The 18,223-nt window shown below is 34.2% G+C and overlaps 1 protein-coding gene across 2 annotated transcripts in view; it reads left to right on the forward strand.

Annotated features, from left to right (window-relative positions):
- Positions 1-18,223, forward strand: part of GLRA3 (glycine receptor alpha 3) — a 133,353-nt gene that overhangs the window by 86,927 nt on the left and 28,203 nt on the right. For both annotated transcript variants that reach the window (XM_016120091.2, XM_016120092.2), the window contains exons 6-7: positions 9,367-9,504; positions 13,177-13,391. In XM_016120091.2, coding sequence (XP_015975577.2) covers positions 9,367-9,504; positions 13,177-13,391 — 353 coding nt within the window. The remainder of the gene's footprint in view (positions 1-9,366; positions 9,505-13,176; positions 13,392-18,223) is intronic.

Below are 18,223 nucleotides of genomic sequence, written 5' to 3' on the forward strand. Positions count from 1 at the left end.
TATAAGTTGATTTATAAAGTAGTTCTTCACATGTTCAAACTTTTAAGAACTTTAACTGATGACAAGCAGTAAATAGAGAAAACATGTCGTGCCATGATGAAATATAATTTTAATTCAACCTCAACTTTGCCATGCACAAAAAATTATAGTTCAGTTTCTGTGTTTACATAAACAAGTTATAATTTTAACAACTACAGCTTCTCAATTAATAGAACGTAACAGAGTTTATGAATGTAAAAAAAATCACATATGCATCACCAATGCCAAGAACACTGCAGTTTCATAGATTTCTTAATTTAGTAAGAACGTAGTTTTTATCACAATGAGTTCCAACAAGTATTTTATTCAACTCCATCACAAACGAATGACATTTATTTTCAAGGTTGAACTTTTTAAATGAATTTAAGAGAGACTTTACAATAGAATTTACAAGGACAGCACATATTTAATCTTCAACAAATGTATTTCTAAAAGTTTTACTTTGATTACAGAATTGAACGTAAAAATTAAACTCGCTTAAAATTAATTAATTTTCTCTTTGAAGCAAGAAATGAGACTGAAACAAACCTAACATCATTTAATTGCTTGCAAATTTCCTGTCATGCACTTTTCCAAAAAAACTTGGTATCAAAAAAAGGGAAATTAATTCAGAAAAACAATCATTTGATCTAAATAAAAACCATTTCTCATAGAGTGTTATGTAAATGCTCCCCCTGCAAATGCACATATCAAATGATCATCTTTTGGCAATATTCTTAAAAGGACTGTAACTTCTGAAAAAGATGCTGGTGTGTTTTTAGCTCAGTTGTGTCTTGTGGCTTTTATGTGGACAATGATATTTCTGTGGCCCCTTTGGTGAATATTAAAAATAAACTGCATTTTGTTCAAGTTGCACATTCACCATTGACTTTTTTGTGACATGGAAATTCGGTGCTTGATTATTTAGTAAATATTGAACTTTCATTTCTTTTAGCCCATTGCCGCTAGAGAGGTTTATTGCAAAATATGAATATTGCTAATAATAAAATAAACAAATGTTTTTAGATTTCAAAGAATTCAGATTGCTTTCTATATGGCCTATAGCAACACTGCTTAGCTTTAGTTTACAACCAAAGTATAATTTTCCATGACATTTGATACTTCCCAGATGTCACATGTTCGTACACCAAGTGGCCAGCAGGGAGAACAAAGTTGAAAACTGCCACTACTCAGATTAGGAGTTAGCAGCGCTTAAAAGGATCTGGTAAAGACAGATGGATCATTGCTGGTGGTGGTTGTTTTACAGATTTAGCTTAACATTTAAATAATAAAATAGTTTCATACTCTCTTATATCATGGAAGAATCTAGAAGTAAAATTGAAGACCTACTAAACCAATAATGGTGTATTTTAAAGCAATGTTTAGTAATAGTACTCAACCAAAAAATGAAAAATCTGGAACAAGCGCTAAATCAGAGGGGACATGAGGGAAAAAGAAGTAATCTAGGGATATCTTGGCAAACCACGATGGATGGGTAGCTTTCTTATAACCAAGTGATGTCTTACCTAGGAGAAGGGAAGGAAAAGAGAAATCCTGAATGATTGAATACTTTCTCTTAAGACTAAGCTCCCAGAAAGAGATTGTCATCTTTAATTTGGTAAAATTTCTCAAGTTCACCCTAATTAGAGGGAATGGAGGTGTCAGATTTGGATACAAATAGCTATAAATAGTTGAAAACAAATGTCCCATTATTTTTCACATCCGAATGTAGTAAATATCTATTTCAATCCTGCTACATGTGAATAATTGTTACTCATCCTGTGGTAATCCCTTTTGAGTTTATCTGATACTCCTTCTGCTCCCATCCCTCAGCTTTAGCTTAGAACCCTTTTCCTGTACTCTCATAGATCTCTCTGCTTACCTCTGTAAGGCGCTTCACAATCTGCTGGTTTATCCATTTTTATTGTCAACTGCCACTGTACTATGAGCATCTGGACTGGAGCCACATCATTTGTAGTTTTGGCACCTTACATAGGTACTTCTAAAGAGTAGGCATTCAGTAATTATCTATTTAAATTAATGAATCAGGAAAATTAATTGTAAAGCAACATTTTAGTAATAAGATTTTTTTCTTGTGTGTAATATTTGAATGTTTTTATAGATGAGATTTGTTTTGTTAAAGAGACTTTATTTTTTAGAGCAGTTTTAGTTTCACAGCAAAATTGAATAAAAAATACAGGTTTCCCATACACATTCCTGCCCCTCACACATCCATAGCTTCTCTCAATATCAATCCTTCACACCAGAGTGGTACTTTATTACAATCCATGAATCTACATGACTCTTGGCGGTGTACATTCTCTGAGTTTTGACAGATATATAATAACATGTATCTCATTACAGTATCACACAAAATAGTTTTGCTGCCCTAAATATCTGTTATACTGTGCTTGTTCTTTCTCCCCTAAACCCCTGGGAACTGTTGATTTTTAGTGCCGCTACACTTTTGCCTTTTTCAGAATGTCATGCAATAGCAGTCAGTATGTAGCTTTTTCAGACTGGCTTTTTTCACTTAGCAATATACACTTGTTTCCTTCACGTCTTTACATGACTTGCTAGCTCATTTCTTTTTAGGGCTGAATAATATTCCATTATCTAGATGTGTCATAGCTTATTTATCTTTTTACCTACTGAAGGATATCTTGGTTGTTCCAAGTTTTGGTAATTATATGTAAAGCTACTATAGATAACTGTGTACAGGTTTTCGTGTGAACATGTTTTCAAATTATTTGGGTGAATACTAAAGAGTGTGATTGTTGGATTTTATGGTAAGAGCGTATTTACTTTTATAAGAAAGTACCGAACTGTTTTCCAAAGCGACTGTACTATTTTTGCATTCCCACCAGCAATGAAAGAGTTCTTTTGCTCCATGTTCTTCTCAATACTTGGTGTTGTTGATGCTCTGGATTTGGACCATTATATGTATGTAGTGGCATCTTATTATTTTAATTTGCAATTCCTAATACTTATAAGAATTTTAAAAAATGATTATATATTATCTTCTGATATCTTACAGACAAGTGTCACCCCATATCTTATGTTTAATTAGAGATGGGAAAAAAAACTTATCTAATGACATGAGGCAGAAGTGATAAATTGGGAATTTTCATGCTTTTTTTCAAGAGGCCCAAGAAATATTTCAAAGAAAAAATAACAGTTCTTTACTTACAAATATTGTAGCCTTCTACGGTATATTAATTTAACTCATTTTGGTGCTTAAAATTATAATTGCTTATTTAAATATATATCAGAAATGTATTTTTCTAAGATGTTTGCATGCATATGTACATTTTTTTTTTAATATTTTAAATAAATCCGTGTCAAGCTCACCACTCACCAAGGCTGATAAGTTCAATATTATATATTATTCAGGATATTCTCTCCCACATAGGGTTATAAAATAGTGTCTGGGTCTATGAGAGTCTTGAACCAAAATCTGTCAGGCTATTATAGCCACGCTGCTGCTTCTTCTTATGAGTATCGGTCACTACCAAATGCTGATCATTGGCTAGTGTTCTGGGATTGCCCACTCTAAATTAGCCCCAGAGAAATCACTCAAAAAGTTCAGGCTCCAGAAGTCTTTTCTGTATCTCTCAAAATTACGTCTACATCCTATTTTCCAGCCCCACAGATATCACACTGCCATTCGATACTCTACCACCCTAACAAGGCTACAAGAAATCAGTACAGGTTTTTAATGCTTATACGTACTTAGATGTCTTTTAGACTTTATCTTGATTCCTTTGATCAGTCTTTCTATAAGAGTACCAAGTGTTTTTTTTTTCTTTTTCTATAGTGCATTTTAATTGGATAGATTTGTAAGGCTATATTCAATTATATCATAAAATCAGAGGACTAGCTTTGGAAAATCAGAGGAAAAGGCTTCGGAGTTCATCTATTTTAACTAACACAATAATGTGTGTTTCCTGTAACATTCCTGGCAAATGATTTCCTAGCCTCTGCTTGAGAGAAACTTGTTTACTTACCAAATCCACTCACATAATTTTTTAGAACATTGTAATCACATTTAGCTGAAATGTGCCTTCTTGAACTTCCTGTTTTGTTTATTACTTTTCTGTCTTCACCTTTATTTTCCAAGGCATTCTCTAAGATTCTTCTTATAGCTTAAAAAAAACACAAAACACATTATCGGTCTTGATAATCTTGGATTTTCTGCAATTCTAATATCATCTGTAGCTAGGTGACTCTCAAACTTGTATTTGTGATGCTGATCTTATTTTCAACATATAGGTCTGTGATTTCAGCAATTTTCAGCATATAAGTTAATGTTCAGACTTGTTAACACCAACATCTGCATCTCCTACCAGCATCTAAAATAAACTCATCATATATAGACACACATCTTCTTTTTCCCTTCTCTATTTATAATTTAAGTATCCAAGCCCCTGCTACATGCCCTATACTATTTTAGATACTAGAAAATATATCAGTGACTAAAACAGAATGATCTCTGCTTTTACGAAGTTTAAATTCTAGAGGCTAAGTAGAAAAATAAAATTAAAACTTGATCAAGATATATACCATGTCAGGTAAAGATAAGTTCTATGGAAAAAATAAAAAGGAAAGGGCAATTATAGATTGACTGGAGAAAAAGTGTTTTATAAGATGAGAAGCCTACTTTAATGACATGGGATCTAAGCATACTGTGGCATAGCTACATGCCAGTGACTCGGACTGGAAACTTTGAGAATTTCTTTAATTTCTTATTTTCTCTTAAATATATATTTGATTATTTTCCAATTTTGAGGAAAAAATTTAAATTAAACAATTTTTAAAGAAAGTTTATTTGCATTCTTGGGAAGGCAAAGAAAAAAGCTCTTATTCTTTTGCAATGGCCTATCAGTAATATAAATTAGAAGCAATATTTCAGTAAATTATAATCCCCATTTTAGCACAAATTGGTTAAGAAATTTTCTTCCAGCTTATTTTTGTTCTGATTTATAAACCCTTTAAAAAAATTGATCTGTCTTATTGAGGTAAGAACACTTAGCACAAGTTCTACACTCTTAACAATTTTTAGTGCGCAATACGTTACGCTGACTGTAAATACAACATAGTACAGCAGATCTTTAGGGCTTATTCATCTGTTTGACTAAAACTTTACGCTTGTTGATTAGTAATTCTCTTTTTTATTTCCTCCAGTTCCTAAACCAGTACTGCAACTCTCTGATTCTATGAATTTGACTACCGTAGATACCCTGAATAAGTGAAATCGTGCACTATTAGTCTTACTACTATGACTGCTTTATTTCACTTAGCATATCCTCAAGGTTTATCCTTTTTATTACAAAAATTAAAGGAAAAACCACCATGTGATCTAGCAATTCTACTTCTGTATATTTATTCAAAAGCATTGAAATCAGGATTTAGCACTCCTATGTTGATTGCGGCACTACTCACAATAGCCAAGATGTGGAAACAACCTACACGTTCATTGACAGATGAATGGATAAAGAAAATGTGGTGGATACATACAGTACAATATGATTCAGCCTTTTAAATAAGGATATTCTATAATATACAAAAAAGAAAACATTCCAAGACATAAAAAAACTCTTTAGTTTCTGAAAATGGTAGTTCCTTAAGGGTTAGTTGCAAAGTGAAATCGGAAACCATATCGATAGACTCTTCATACTTTTGTAAATAAAATCCATTTGTCTATCTCGAACTTTGAATGAATATTTTACCTATGCATGATTTTTAACATCATACTTTGGCCTTTTGGAAAGAAGTAGCTTAATGAATTACTCAGATTTTCCAAAATTGATATATGTCATTGTACAATACTGAAAGGTCACATTTGTTAATATTACCATCAAACTAATCAAAAAATATTTAAGTATTGAGGTAATACCTTTTTCAAATTTCTAATTATGACTCAAAAGCTCAAAATCTATCATTGATGACAAATATTGTCAATTTTTTTCCCTAGATGGGATAGATTCGCTCACTTCCTTTATTTTTAAGAAAATGGCCTCCATATACCTAATTATAATAACTGCAGTTTGCCAAACATCTTTTTTTCAAGTAAAAAAGGTGTTTCAAGAAAAACCAGCTGGTTTAACTTGCAAATCAGTCATCCCGGTGCTTTTCCTTAAAAGAATCATCAAATTGCAGTATGCAGCTGAACGTGCTTTAAACATACTTCACATTTTGACATACAGGATAATAAAAGGATGTTTATAGAAAGGTCAAAATTTAATAAAATTATCCATCAAAAATTAAGAACATTCTTAAATAAAAGTGGCATTGCTCCTACTGCGAGATACGGTGATAAAGAACACAATCACAGCCAGCAGTTTGGTGCCACTGCCTTTAATTATGTGAAAGCAGTAGCTTTACCCACTGTTATTTTTTTGCCATTTGGGCAAATGTCAACACAGTGAAAAAGGCAAATAATGTCTTATGATTATGAAAACAGTTTGGACCGTGTGGATCCCATGAAAGGATCCTGCCAGAGTAGTGTTTCTAAAGCACAACTTTTGTCACATTACTCCTTTGCTCAAAAGATTGAAATGTTTATCATTGTCCACAGGGAATTTAAAAAATTGAACTTTTCAACCTTGAATTTAAACTTTATGCAAACTTACATTAATTTATCTTTTCATTCCATATTCTTCTTCATGCAGACCGGTTTTATACAGATGAAGTTATTGCTATTGCTATTATAAACCATGGAAGTTTGCAGTTTCTTTCAACTGATTATATTATTTTCTTTGCCTGGGGGGCCTCACCTTCTCTCACATTCTTTATGTGTGGGACCTGCCTTTTTTCCGGGTTCAACTCAAATGAGGCCTAGCAGATATCACAGGTCCCTCTCCTGAATGCATACAGCACTTTGTACCTCTCCCAGGGCACTTATTTTCTGCCTGGTGATAACACCTTACATTCCCTGAAGCCCAGCATTATGCATTACATACAGTCAGTGCTCAATAAATACTTGAAGAAACAAGCGTTTGATTGTATTGAGTTGTTTGTTTACAATCCACTGCAGCTACCATTGTGGCAGAAATTAGAGTTAATGTCTTTGTTCCCTGAATAAAGTATTTTTTGTTGAGAAGCTTATTACGTTATTATACAACAAGGCAATTCAACTCTCATTAGCCAAACTGTTCTATTTAACATTCTCAGACTTGTATAAAGGTCTGCCAACCAAAAGCATAGGGAAGATTGGTAGACCTTTATACAAGTCTTTAAAACTCTGTGAACTATGTAGAAGAGTATTGATTTTTTTTAAAGTTATATTTGAAAGTTTATTGAGGCAAAATAACCATTTAGTTATTTTCCTTGAACATCTAGTAAGTTACTCAGAATAGAAGAATTGCCTCCTAAACATGCTACCTCACTATTTTTCTTCTGGTTTTAAACTTAAATGTTTTATGGACTATAACAAAGTAGCATAGTTTGATTATGAAATGTCTATACCTAAATCACTTAGTGTGGATGATTATTTAACATGAGAGCAAACTAAATTTGCTGCCTATAAATTGCATTAGAGACCAACTAAAGCTTGTCTTTGAAAGGATTTCACAGGGCTAGTTACTTTTCACAGATGACCCTAAGAAAAATTTAGAAGGTAAAAATAAAATAAAGTTTCAGTTCGTTTCTCCACTTATCTGTCAAAACTGGGAGAAAATCTCATGTATTTGGTCTTTAGTGATTGCAGGTATGGAAGGATAGGATACATGTCTTACCTGGAAACAAATAAGACTTGCTGCCTATTCTACTATCTTGATCCTTGAGAAATGTGTATCTATTTTCTCTCTGAGTAAAATGGTATTTATAATGTATATGTCAAAGGACTTATGAATAAAAGTGAAAGCTTTCTATTATTAGCAGCCTAATTATTAATCGAAGGGTTCATAAACTGAATTCCAGTACAAGTAAGTCAAGCACAAGTCCTGCTATGCCAAGTCCAGTGGTCTAGAGATATCTTCCTTCAGGTTTCCATATCTGTTCTGAAATCAGAATTCAGATTTGCCTGCTTCAATCTGGATGACTTTACAACCTCTACCAAAGAGTGCTTGCTCCATAATAAACCTTCCCACTGGTGGTACTGCTGCTAAAACTTTGACAGCAGAATTCTAGCCAGTCTAAGAAGATTCTCCAATCACTGATGCCCTTGCTACCACCATCCCCATTGCTGGTGGGGATGCTCGTGTCAGGTGGATGCTCTTGGGCCTCTGGCTGCACTTGCTCCCACCAGAACGAGATCATGGTCAGCTCTTTTGTGGGAGGGGGAATGGTGATCAGTTCTCTTCCCTACCCATTGCTCTGGTCAGACTACCATGCCAGCTGATTCTGATCACTCTCACAGCTGTAATATAGGCTATAGGAAAATCTGCTGGGAACAGTTCCTGTTGTTTGCTGCTTCATGGACCTAGAGCTTCTGCTTCCTTCATCTGACCACTTGACTTAGTTCAGAGGCCAGACTGTGCTTCCTCTCTTTCCACCTGACTGGTGATTGTGCAACATAACAAGTCTTCTCCCACAGGTTCCACTCACTTCTGACTCTCTTTCCGCAGCAGCCTTCAGGTGTATGTTTCAACAGCTTATCACTCAGAAGAAAGAGAGAGATAAAATTCTGCTTTTCTTAAGTACATCTTCTATAGAAATATGAAATTTTAATTTGCTAAAAGATTCTGACTTATTACAAAATACTTTAGTTAATTCTATCCTGAACTAACTAATAGTTTGTGCAAGTGTTTCCTCCTGTACAAACTATTTTTTGGTGGATTTTCTTGTATTCCGACTTTTTCTGAATAGCAAACATTTCTACTTAAAATATCATTTGTCCATTTTGGGACTTAGAACATAGAAGCAGATACTGTAAACTAAAATAGTCGATGATTAAATCGAGAAAGGTATCAGCTCTGGTACTTTCCCCCACAGATGTTATAGTTGAGGTCTTTTCCTAACCAATGACAATTTCGATTATTGTTGAAAGAGTACTGAATATTTTGAGAGACAATGAGGCGAAATTTAATGGAGTAGAACCAAAATTAATTGTTGAATTAATCCAGTAGTTGCCTGTACTAAGAAAGGAATGTGTATGCTTGTCCTTTGCGGTTTCTATATGCATGTTATACTCATTATTAGCCAACTACATTTTCTTACATTATTTTATGAATATTCCATGTAAATAGACTTCAATATACTTTTGTGAGATGGAATTGTGAGATGGAATAGAAAATTGATAGAGTTCAAATGTTCCATCTTCCTGTCCCATGTGAACTATATGTGTATGTGTTTTCATTTCTTTGAATGCCTTCTTATGCTATAAATATTTCATTATGTTTTGCCTAGTTGGATACACAATGAATGATCTCATTTTTGAATGGCAAGATGAGGCACCTGTGCAAGTGGCAGAAGGACTCACTCTGCCCCAGTTTCTGTTGAAGGAAGAGAAAGATTTACGATACTGCACTAAACATTACAACACAGGTAGGGCTTAGGTATTCTTTATTACACTTGTAACTTGTGATTTCATCACAGTCAGATGTTTCTTAATTATAGTGTTAAGTTAATTATTTTAACTATTTATAGCTCAGTGTTCCATAGAGCAAAAAATGGATGCCTTTGGAACTTGCAGATGCTTTGACTCATTGCATATTGTTATATAATTGGTTTGTATGGGGCATGTTTAGTCTTTTTGTGTAAAAAGCCCACAGTTACACAGTAATGATGTTTTAAAAAAGTTTCTTTAATTTTTATGTGAGAAATAAAAGATACTTTTTAACCCGTCTTGGGCAGTAAACATTGTGTTTGCTAACAAAATGAAAGAAAAAGATTCTTTTTTTAAAGGTTTCACTTGCTTAAATTTTTCTTTAGGCCACAATTTCATGAATTTCAAGGTAATGTTACTTAAGCACCTAATATCCACCTTGACACAGTAGCCTTTAGCCTTTGAGAATAGATATCAGATGTAGTTAAACATCAAGGATTGAAAGACTGAATGTGATAGTTGTACATTCATGAAATCTGTTCACTTCTCTCAACTGAAAAAGGACGATTCCCATATATCTATTATAACTGGCTAACTTATTCTTACAGATTCTGTTAAACTGCCCTTAGTTGAGGCATCACTCCAGTGTAGTTAGTGTATGGCCTCCCATTAACATCAGCTGCTGCTCTTATCATTTCATTACAGTAACTGATTCCTCTTGGGCTCTGCATTTTCCAGAACTGTGATCTGGCCTGTCCCCATACAGGGTCTCTAATCTCTTATCTCCTCAGTCAACTCATAGTGTCTGGTGAAAAAGTCACTGCCATTTTCTCACCCCTCGCCTCCTGAGGGGTGAGGATGTTATCCTATTTAGTAGGTGGTCCAAGGTTAACATCTCGACACAAAGATAAAAGGTAGGCAGGTCAGTACCAGTGTCTTTGTTCAATTCTCTAGGGCCAGTTGCAGTGATAAACAACTTTAAGAGAAATGCTGAAAAGCCTTTGGACTTTATTTCAAGTGGTAGATTCGTTTCTTTGGGCTGCTGTAACAAAGTACCAGAGACTTGGTGATGTCCTTTGCCTCTCTCTCCAAAATCCTCTTCTCCCTCCCTCCTCTTGCTCTTTACTCTGGCCACAAAGGCATGCTTCCTCTCTATACCACACTCATTCCTGCTTCAGGCCAGTTGTACTTGCTTGCTCTTCTGTATATAAGCCTCTTTCCCTAAATTATCCCGAATCTAATATTCTCATATACTTCAGGACTGCTCAAATATCAACTCCTCAAATGACTTTTCATAACAAACCTATGTTAAATACCCAAATCCTCTTCCCTTCTACTTCCTGATTTCACTATCTGAAATTATATCTTTAATTTATATGTTTACTTATGAATTTTGTTTCTTTCCTTCATTACCATAAGTTGGTAAAGCTGAAGATTGTATCTCTTTTTATTTCTATATTTCTGGGATCTGCTGAAGAGCATAGATACTCAATAAATGTTTATCGAGAAAGATAATAAAAGAGTGGATTCAAACATGGATAATTTGTATGTACATGTGAGAATATTATATCCTGCCCATCCCAAGAGGAAGAGGAGAAGAAAAGTTGTGCTCTAAACGGGAAAACTTTCCTTTAGGTCTATATCAGCAAGAATGCTTTCTCCCAATTTTGTTGAGGTATAATTGACATGAAATTGTAAGATAATTGGCGTACAATGTGATTTGATATGTGTATACACTGTGAAAAGATTCTCCCCATTGAGTTAATGAACATCTTCATCACCTCCCATATTTACCTTTTGTGCATGTGTATGCATGTACGTGTATGTGTGTGAATGTTTAAGTTCTCGTCTCTTAGCAAATTTCAATTATACAGTACAGTGTTATCAACTAGTTACCATATTATATACTAGATCCTCAGACCTCACTCATGTTATAACTGAAGAATGTTTTTTAAAAATCAACTTTATTGAGATATAATGTATATACTAGAAAATTCATTTAAAAGAATACAGCTCAAGGATTTTTAGCATATTTACAGAGTTGTGCAACCATCACTATAATTTTTTAACATTTTATCGCCTGAAAATATAAACCTTACTTCCAATAGCAGTCCTTCCCACCCAGCAGCCCTAGGCAACCTCTAATCTACTTTCTGTCTCTATAGCTATAAATTTTCTGGATGTTCCATATAATTGGAGTTATATGTGGTCTTTGTGACTGGCTTCTTTCACTTAGCATAATATTTCTGAGGTTCATCCATATAGTGGCATGTTTTACTACTTAGTGAAGTTTTTCTGCATGCAAGGTAATATCTTCTGCTTATGAAGATAATTTTACCATTTCTTTTGCAATCTAAATGCCTTTTATTTAATTTATTCATTTGCCTAGTTATCTTGGCTAGAACTTCCCAGTATGATTTTTAATAAAAAGGACAAGAGAAAGTATTCTTGCCTTGTTCCAGAACTTAGTGGGAAAGCATTTAGTATTTCACCATTAAGTGTGATGTATAGGTTTTTACAGATGTCTTTTATCAGATTGAGAAAACCTAAAGTATTTTCATTTACTTTAAGAATGTTTAGGCATTCTGTGTGTATTCGGTAAATTGATAAAAGGATCATGTATAGCTTGCATACATGTTTTTGACTACTAGGCACTTAAGAGTGAAATCCAGCTTCCCCAGAGTTTATGAAACCTTTGAAGACTTTTAAAATCTCATCCATCCCTTCATCCTGCAACCCTGCCTATGCTTTACAGTAGCAGGTAGCAATTTTCCTAGATGTACTCTTTGTTTCTTCCTTTCACTATTAGATCAGAGATTGGCACTTAAAGAACGATTTTATTTTTCTTAAAATAGTTAGAATAAGGAGGGAATAAAACCAAGAGTTAGATGATTCAAATAAGAAATTATTTAAAGAAAAGATAACATGGTAATACAGTAAGAAATAGAAATAGGGGATAAGCCAAAATATTTGATTAAACCACAATTTATTTCCTCATTAATCATTTACCATGATAGAAACACAAAGGCATTAAATATATAGAACAAATGTATTTCAGGTTTCTTTTTTGTAAGCGTGTTTTTAAGTTATGTTCAAAGTTATTAATGAGAAATAACATGTTTTCTATTCGTTTGCATTAACAGTTTCCAAATTATTAATGTATAAAATAACTTACATAAATTGCATTTAAGGAATTAATCATGTTCAATTGTATTTATCTTTTAGAACTTACTTTAAAGTAAATGTAAGATTTCTGGAACAAATAACACCTGGCTCTAAATAAGTACTTAAAAGTACTGGGAAGTCAATGAGTAAAGAAGGTATTTAAATAATAGATACACATTTCTCCTGTCCATCTCAGAGACAATTGTTAGAATCAATGAAATAATAGATCTCTGAGTACTTTGGTAAGTATGAAGTGCTAATCAGGTGTGAAATCATAAGAAAACATACTATTTAGCAGCACATTCTCATATTATGTTGCTTCTAGATGCTAGCAGAAAAATAAGAAAAATATTTTCCAGAAACCGATACGCATATATGACTTAGCATCCCTTTTTATTATAATGGAAAATTTTAGGACAAAATTATGGAAACAAAATTGTGACATTTGATGCCATAGCAAAGGCCTATTTTTTACCAATTGCTGTATTTATTTTACAACCAATTAGGAAAGTTTACATGTATAGAAGTGCGATTCCATCTTGAACGACAAATGGGGTATTATCTGATCCAGATGTACATTCCTAGTCTTCTCATCGTTATTCTATCCTGGGTTTCATTCTGGATCAATATGGATGCTGCTCCAGCCAGGGTGGCTTTGGGAATAACTACTGTGCTGACTATGACCACACAGAGTTCAGGATCACGAGCTTCTTTACCAAAGGTAAGTGCATTAAATGGACATATACATATATTTGCACCATGTATATATACACACATATATAGTAGTATATATAAAATGATGTATTTATGTAATAGTAATTTTTGCCAGAAATTTTTCAATAGTATATATTATTCATTACTGATTTTTAAGTAATATATAACCAAAGTAGAAAAACTTGTAAAACACAGAAATAGATGAAGACAAAAATTCTGCAAACCAACGAAACTTCTATTCAGAGTTGTGTTATGACCCCCAATTATTTAAACATCAATAATACTCTTCTTATACACTCTAAAATTTTTTTATCTACAAATTTATAAACATTTAGAAATTATTCACATGTGTGTAAATTAAATCTATATGGTATCTTTAAATGGTGGCACAATACTCAATTGTATGAATGTAACACAACAATATATTTACTGACTATTAGAACTAATATAACAACGAACATTGATATAATGAAGTTATATACACACATATATAGTTTTACACATATTTTGATTATTTTCTTAGTATAAATTCTTAGAACTGGAATTTTTGCACTGGTATTTATACACGTTAATATATAGTTAAATTTCCCATCAGAAAAATTTAAAGCAATTACATTCCCACAAGTATTGTATGAGAGTGCCAATATTGCTACACTCTTGAGGTAAATATAACATTTATTATTTTGGGTGTTTCCCGCCCCCACTTCTGGCTTTTAAGTAGCTATAGGTCAATAAAAAAGAAAGCTTATCTAATACCATGATTTTTAATTCTGGATGAGCTGCCAGAATTAAAATAAACTCTTTATGAGGCTTGAAAAGACCAAATATTTCTTTTCACAAGACATACTAAAATAAAACATAATAGCTCTCTTCATCCATTTAGCAGCATAGCAAGAAAAATTTGTTTTCTTCTTGATGATTTCTAAGGAAGACATTCCTACTATTTAAATTAAATAATCTGGTCTAACTTCTGACAAACTTCACTATTATTTTCATTAAAATGATATAGGTAAAATTTATTTTAACTATTCTTGTGTATTTGATGCTATCTACCCATCAAATGGCCATTGTTCCCTTAATCTTTACTATCAATTGCATTTCACAATTCAATTTATTATGATATTTTAATATAATAAATAAATAAAAGTTGATGACAGGACATTTTATCATTAAAAATGTTACTTAATGTAGGAAGAACTTGATAGTTGACAATGCTCACTTGTTAAGATTTAATGGTTGTTTTTCAAAATTAGATATCTTTTTATTAGAACTTAATTGCATTTTCAAAATGATCCATATCAACTACTGTTTTATAAAATGTTGGCCAAGTGAAAATGACAAATCTGTTTATGAGAGTAAACTAATTAGCCTCAATGCTTATTTATATGTGTATAAATTACTCAATAGGTAATGGGTAATAGTTGAAGTTCCATAGTCAATTTGTAAAGGAAATTGCCAGTTTACTCATTGATTTTCTTCATGAGCTAAACAGAAATGAAAACTCATTCATTCTATAAGTTGTCAGCCAGAAAGAAGAGCACAATATGCTTCATTTTAGGAAGCTTTCATGAGGCACAGCATAAAGGCATTTGGACACAAAGATTAAGGCGGAAGTGGGAGATCATGGAGATTTGAGTGGAGAAAGCAGAAATAGAGAAAAGCAATAGATTAAAAACAACAGAACGGAGACATAAGGTTTTTTTTTGTTGTTGTTGTTGAAAGAAAGTCTGGGATAGTTTTATACTTTTTCTCAAAAAATAAAAAAGATTTTAAAAATTGCATTTATTTTATCATGATCTAGGGGAAAGAATGAATTTTTAACCATGAGTTCAATTATATATGTAAATGTATAGAAAGCCTCTTCATCTCTCAGATCACTGAGACAATGACCACTGGAAATGCGGTAACAGATTTAATTCTGACCCACAAAAAATAATTGATTGGTAAGGTGATATATTAAGAGAGGATAGCTATATCATCTTAGGCTTTGTGATAGTTAAGGAATGAGAGGTTGAGCATATTCATTATGTTCTTTAGAATTCAGGAAAGCAGTTGCTAAAGAGTTGGGATAAGTAAGAACTAACCTATTGGATGATATTCATAAGTGTAGAGAATTTCTTAAAAAATGCAATTCTGATTCTGTGGTTCGGTGGGGGGAGCAGATGTAAAGGTCTCACACTTGAGGAACAGATGTCTGAAACCGTGTGCTTAAGATCTGCCTCACAGAAGAACCCTCAGATACCTGAAAGTCTTGCCACTGAAACAACCAACAACCACCATTGTCTTACTGACAAAATCTGGAGACTAAGAAAATAAAATTAAATTCAGGAAAACAATAGGGAATTATCAGGCATAGGAATAAGAATCAATAAATCATTAAGTTATGATAACTTATTCCTTAGTGTTTTGTCTAGCCTCTGTGCCAGTAGCATCTCTTGTAGAAAATGAAGAAGCCTGGAAATCAGTTAAGTAAGACTCAGAGTAGAAAATCTCAAACAATGTACTTTAGCCAGCCCTTGAGAACTACAGAGCTGAGCGTCCTTTCTGATACTGGCCTCTGCAGTGTCATGATAAATTGAGCATGTAATAGCCCCACCAAGAAGACTTCATTTATTCCTTTCTTGGAACTTGGAACTATTCAGCATTTCTGCAGTGCCTGCAGCAGCCAGAAGGGGGTGACAGTGCATTCTATTGTGAGCAACTTTGTAAAGTTGTATAACTTGAATACTTTTTAATACCGAGTGAGAAACAATGGTGGTAATCATGGAGTCGTGTCATGGAGGGTTTCACAGACTCAGAAAGGATTGAATTTCTTTGGGGTGGATTTTGGAAGGATTTTAATAAAAGGAGTTAGTTATCACTCTGACTTCTATGGGAACATAAGGCAGATGGGGTAGAAGTACAGAACTACCAAGCAAACTCTTGTGGTCCAGAGTAGATGCTGGTCTGGCTAGATCTATAGCAGCAGTGGTGGAAAGTAGCAGATGGATTTGGAAAGAGGTAGATGTTTTTTAAGAAAAGGCATTTGAAATTGAAATAGATAGGATTTGTCACTGAGGATTAAGGGAAAGGCAGGAGCGAAGGGTGGCATTTGGGTTAGTAACTGGGCAACTAGTGGTGATAGTTACTGATGGGGAAGGAAGGTTGGAGGAGGTAACTGACCTGTGGTGGAACATGTTAACTTTGAGATGTTTATAAGACAACCACATGGAATTGTCAAAAAAACAGAACTTCCCAAAATTCCGACCAGGGACATCAGGCCTCAGATTTCAAGGAGTAGACTGTAGATGGGTAGGCAAGCAGACTAGAGATGATTTTTCTAAGAATGAAAGAAAGCCCAGAAAGGGGGGGACAGAAGATGCTTGTGGTTGACCCTCCTCTTCTAGCTGGAAATAGGCCGGAATATTTAAAGTCTCCTCTGGCCTTTCCTCCCCCATGGCCATCTCTCCCCGAAACACAGAATTGGTTTGACAGTTTAGTTAAAGGCAAGACCCATTCACCCCCCAAAATTGTCTCCCAAACACTTCGAGATCTCAACATTTTGTGGTAATTTTGAGATGTGGAAAAGCAATCTTTCCTGGGAAGATTAAGTTTAAGTCAGGGTAAAAGAGGGGATAATAAAAATCATTTAATTAGTTTTGAGTATAAATTTGGTTTTTACTAAGACCTTGTTAAGATCTTAGCACTGAGGGAACTATTTTCTTTCTTAAGTATGGGGATGGATAGGAATAGAGAGAATCAGTAGAAGAGACAAAATATAAATTTAATTTGGAAGCTATGGGTTCTAGAAAGAACCTGCATTAGGGAAGTCTAGGAAGATTGAGGGTATTCTGCCATATTATATACACCTTGCCCTTTCTTTTCTGCTTCCGAAGATCAATTATTTTCTGTTAGAGACATATTCCCGTTACTTTTTCATTCTGTTTCCTAAAGGTTAGGTAAGGTCCAGCTGTGATATGTGTTTTCTATTTCATCTCATCTGCAGAAATACAGGAGTATCACCATGTACACACTAGTTTAGATTTTTAGAAATGAGCTTAAAATCCATTACCATATCAGAGACCGTGGAACCTAATACGTTAAACAGACATATGTGCATACATGTACATGCATAAACACACACACACACACACACACACACACACACACACACACACACACTCACCACTCCAGACACAGACTGCCAGACTGCCTTGGCAGGAGTGAGAGAATCTCTAGATTTCAAGTTCTTCTAAACCTTAGCTCCGAATACAATATCACAGGAGATTCGTGGGGCTATAGGGACTGTTTCAATGCAGTTGTATTGCAACTATTCTGCATAACGAACAATCTCCATATCTCAATGGCTCCTCACATTTATTCTTTCTCAGAAGTTAGTGAGTTGCCTGTGCCTCTTCTGGGCTTGTCTGAGATGAGCCGATTTAGGATGAGCTTGGATCTCGTATCTCGCCGTTTGGGGACCTCAGCTGCCGGTAGCATGCTCTTTCCATGGAGGAGCGTAGGAAAGCACGAAGGCGAGCAGAAACATGCAAGGTTTTTGCTCAGCATTGGCACAGTCACTTCTAACTCATACCAAGTCTCCTAGCCAAAATAAGTCAAACAGGGTGCGGGAGTGTGCTCCACCCACCGGGAGCCCTAGGAGAGAGGAAGAGAGGGATTGCCAATAAATAATCTTATTTACCTCAGGGACTATGATTTGCTAAAACTTTCTATTTCCTTCTTTAGACCAGACTCTGTCACATTAGTAATAATCTCGAGAAAATAAGAGGGGAAGAAAGGATAGAGAGAGGAAAGACTCTCCATGATTTCTTCCGTTCTGCCCCCACCATGACGACCATT

The sequence above is a fragment of the Rousettus aegyptiacus genome, unplaced genomic scaffold (assembly GCF_014176215.1).
Source record: "Rousettus aegyptiacus isolate mRouAeg1 unplaced genomic scaffold, mRouAeg1.p scaffold_m13_p_16, whole genome shotgun sequence".
Lineage (NCBI taxonomy): Eukaryota > Metazoa > Chordata > Mammalia > Chiroptera > Pteropodidae > Rousettus > Rousettus aegyptiacus.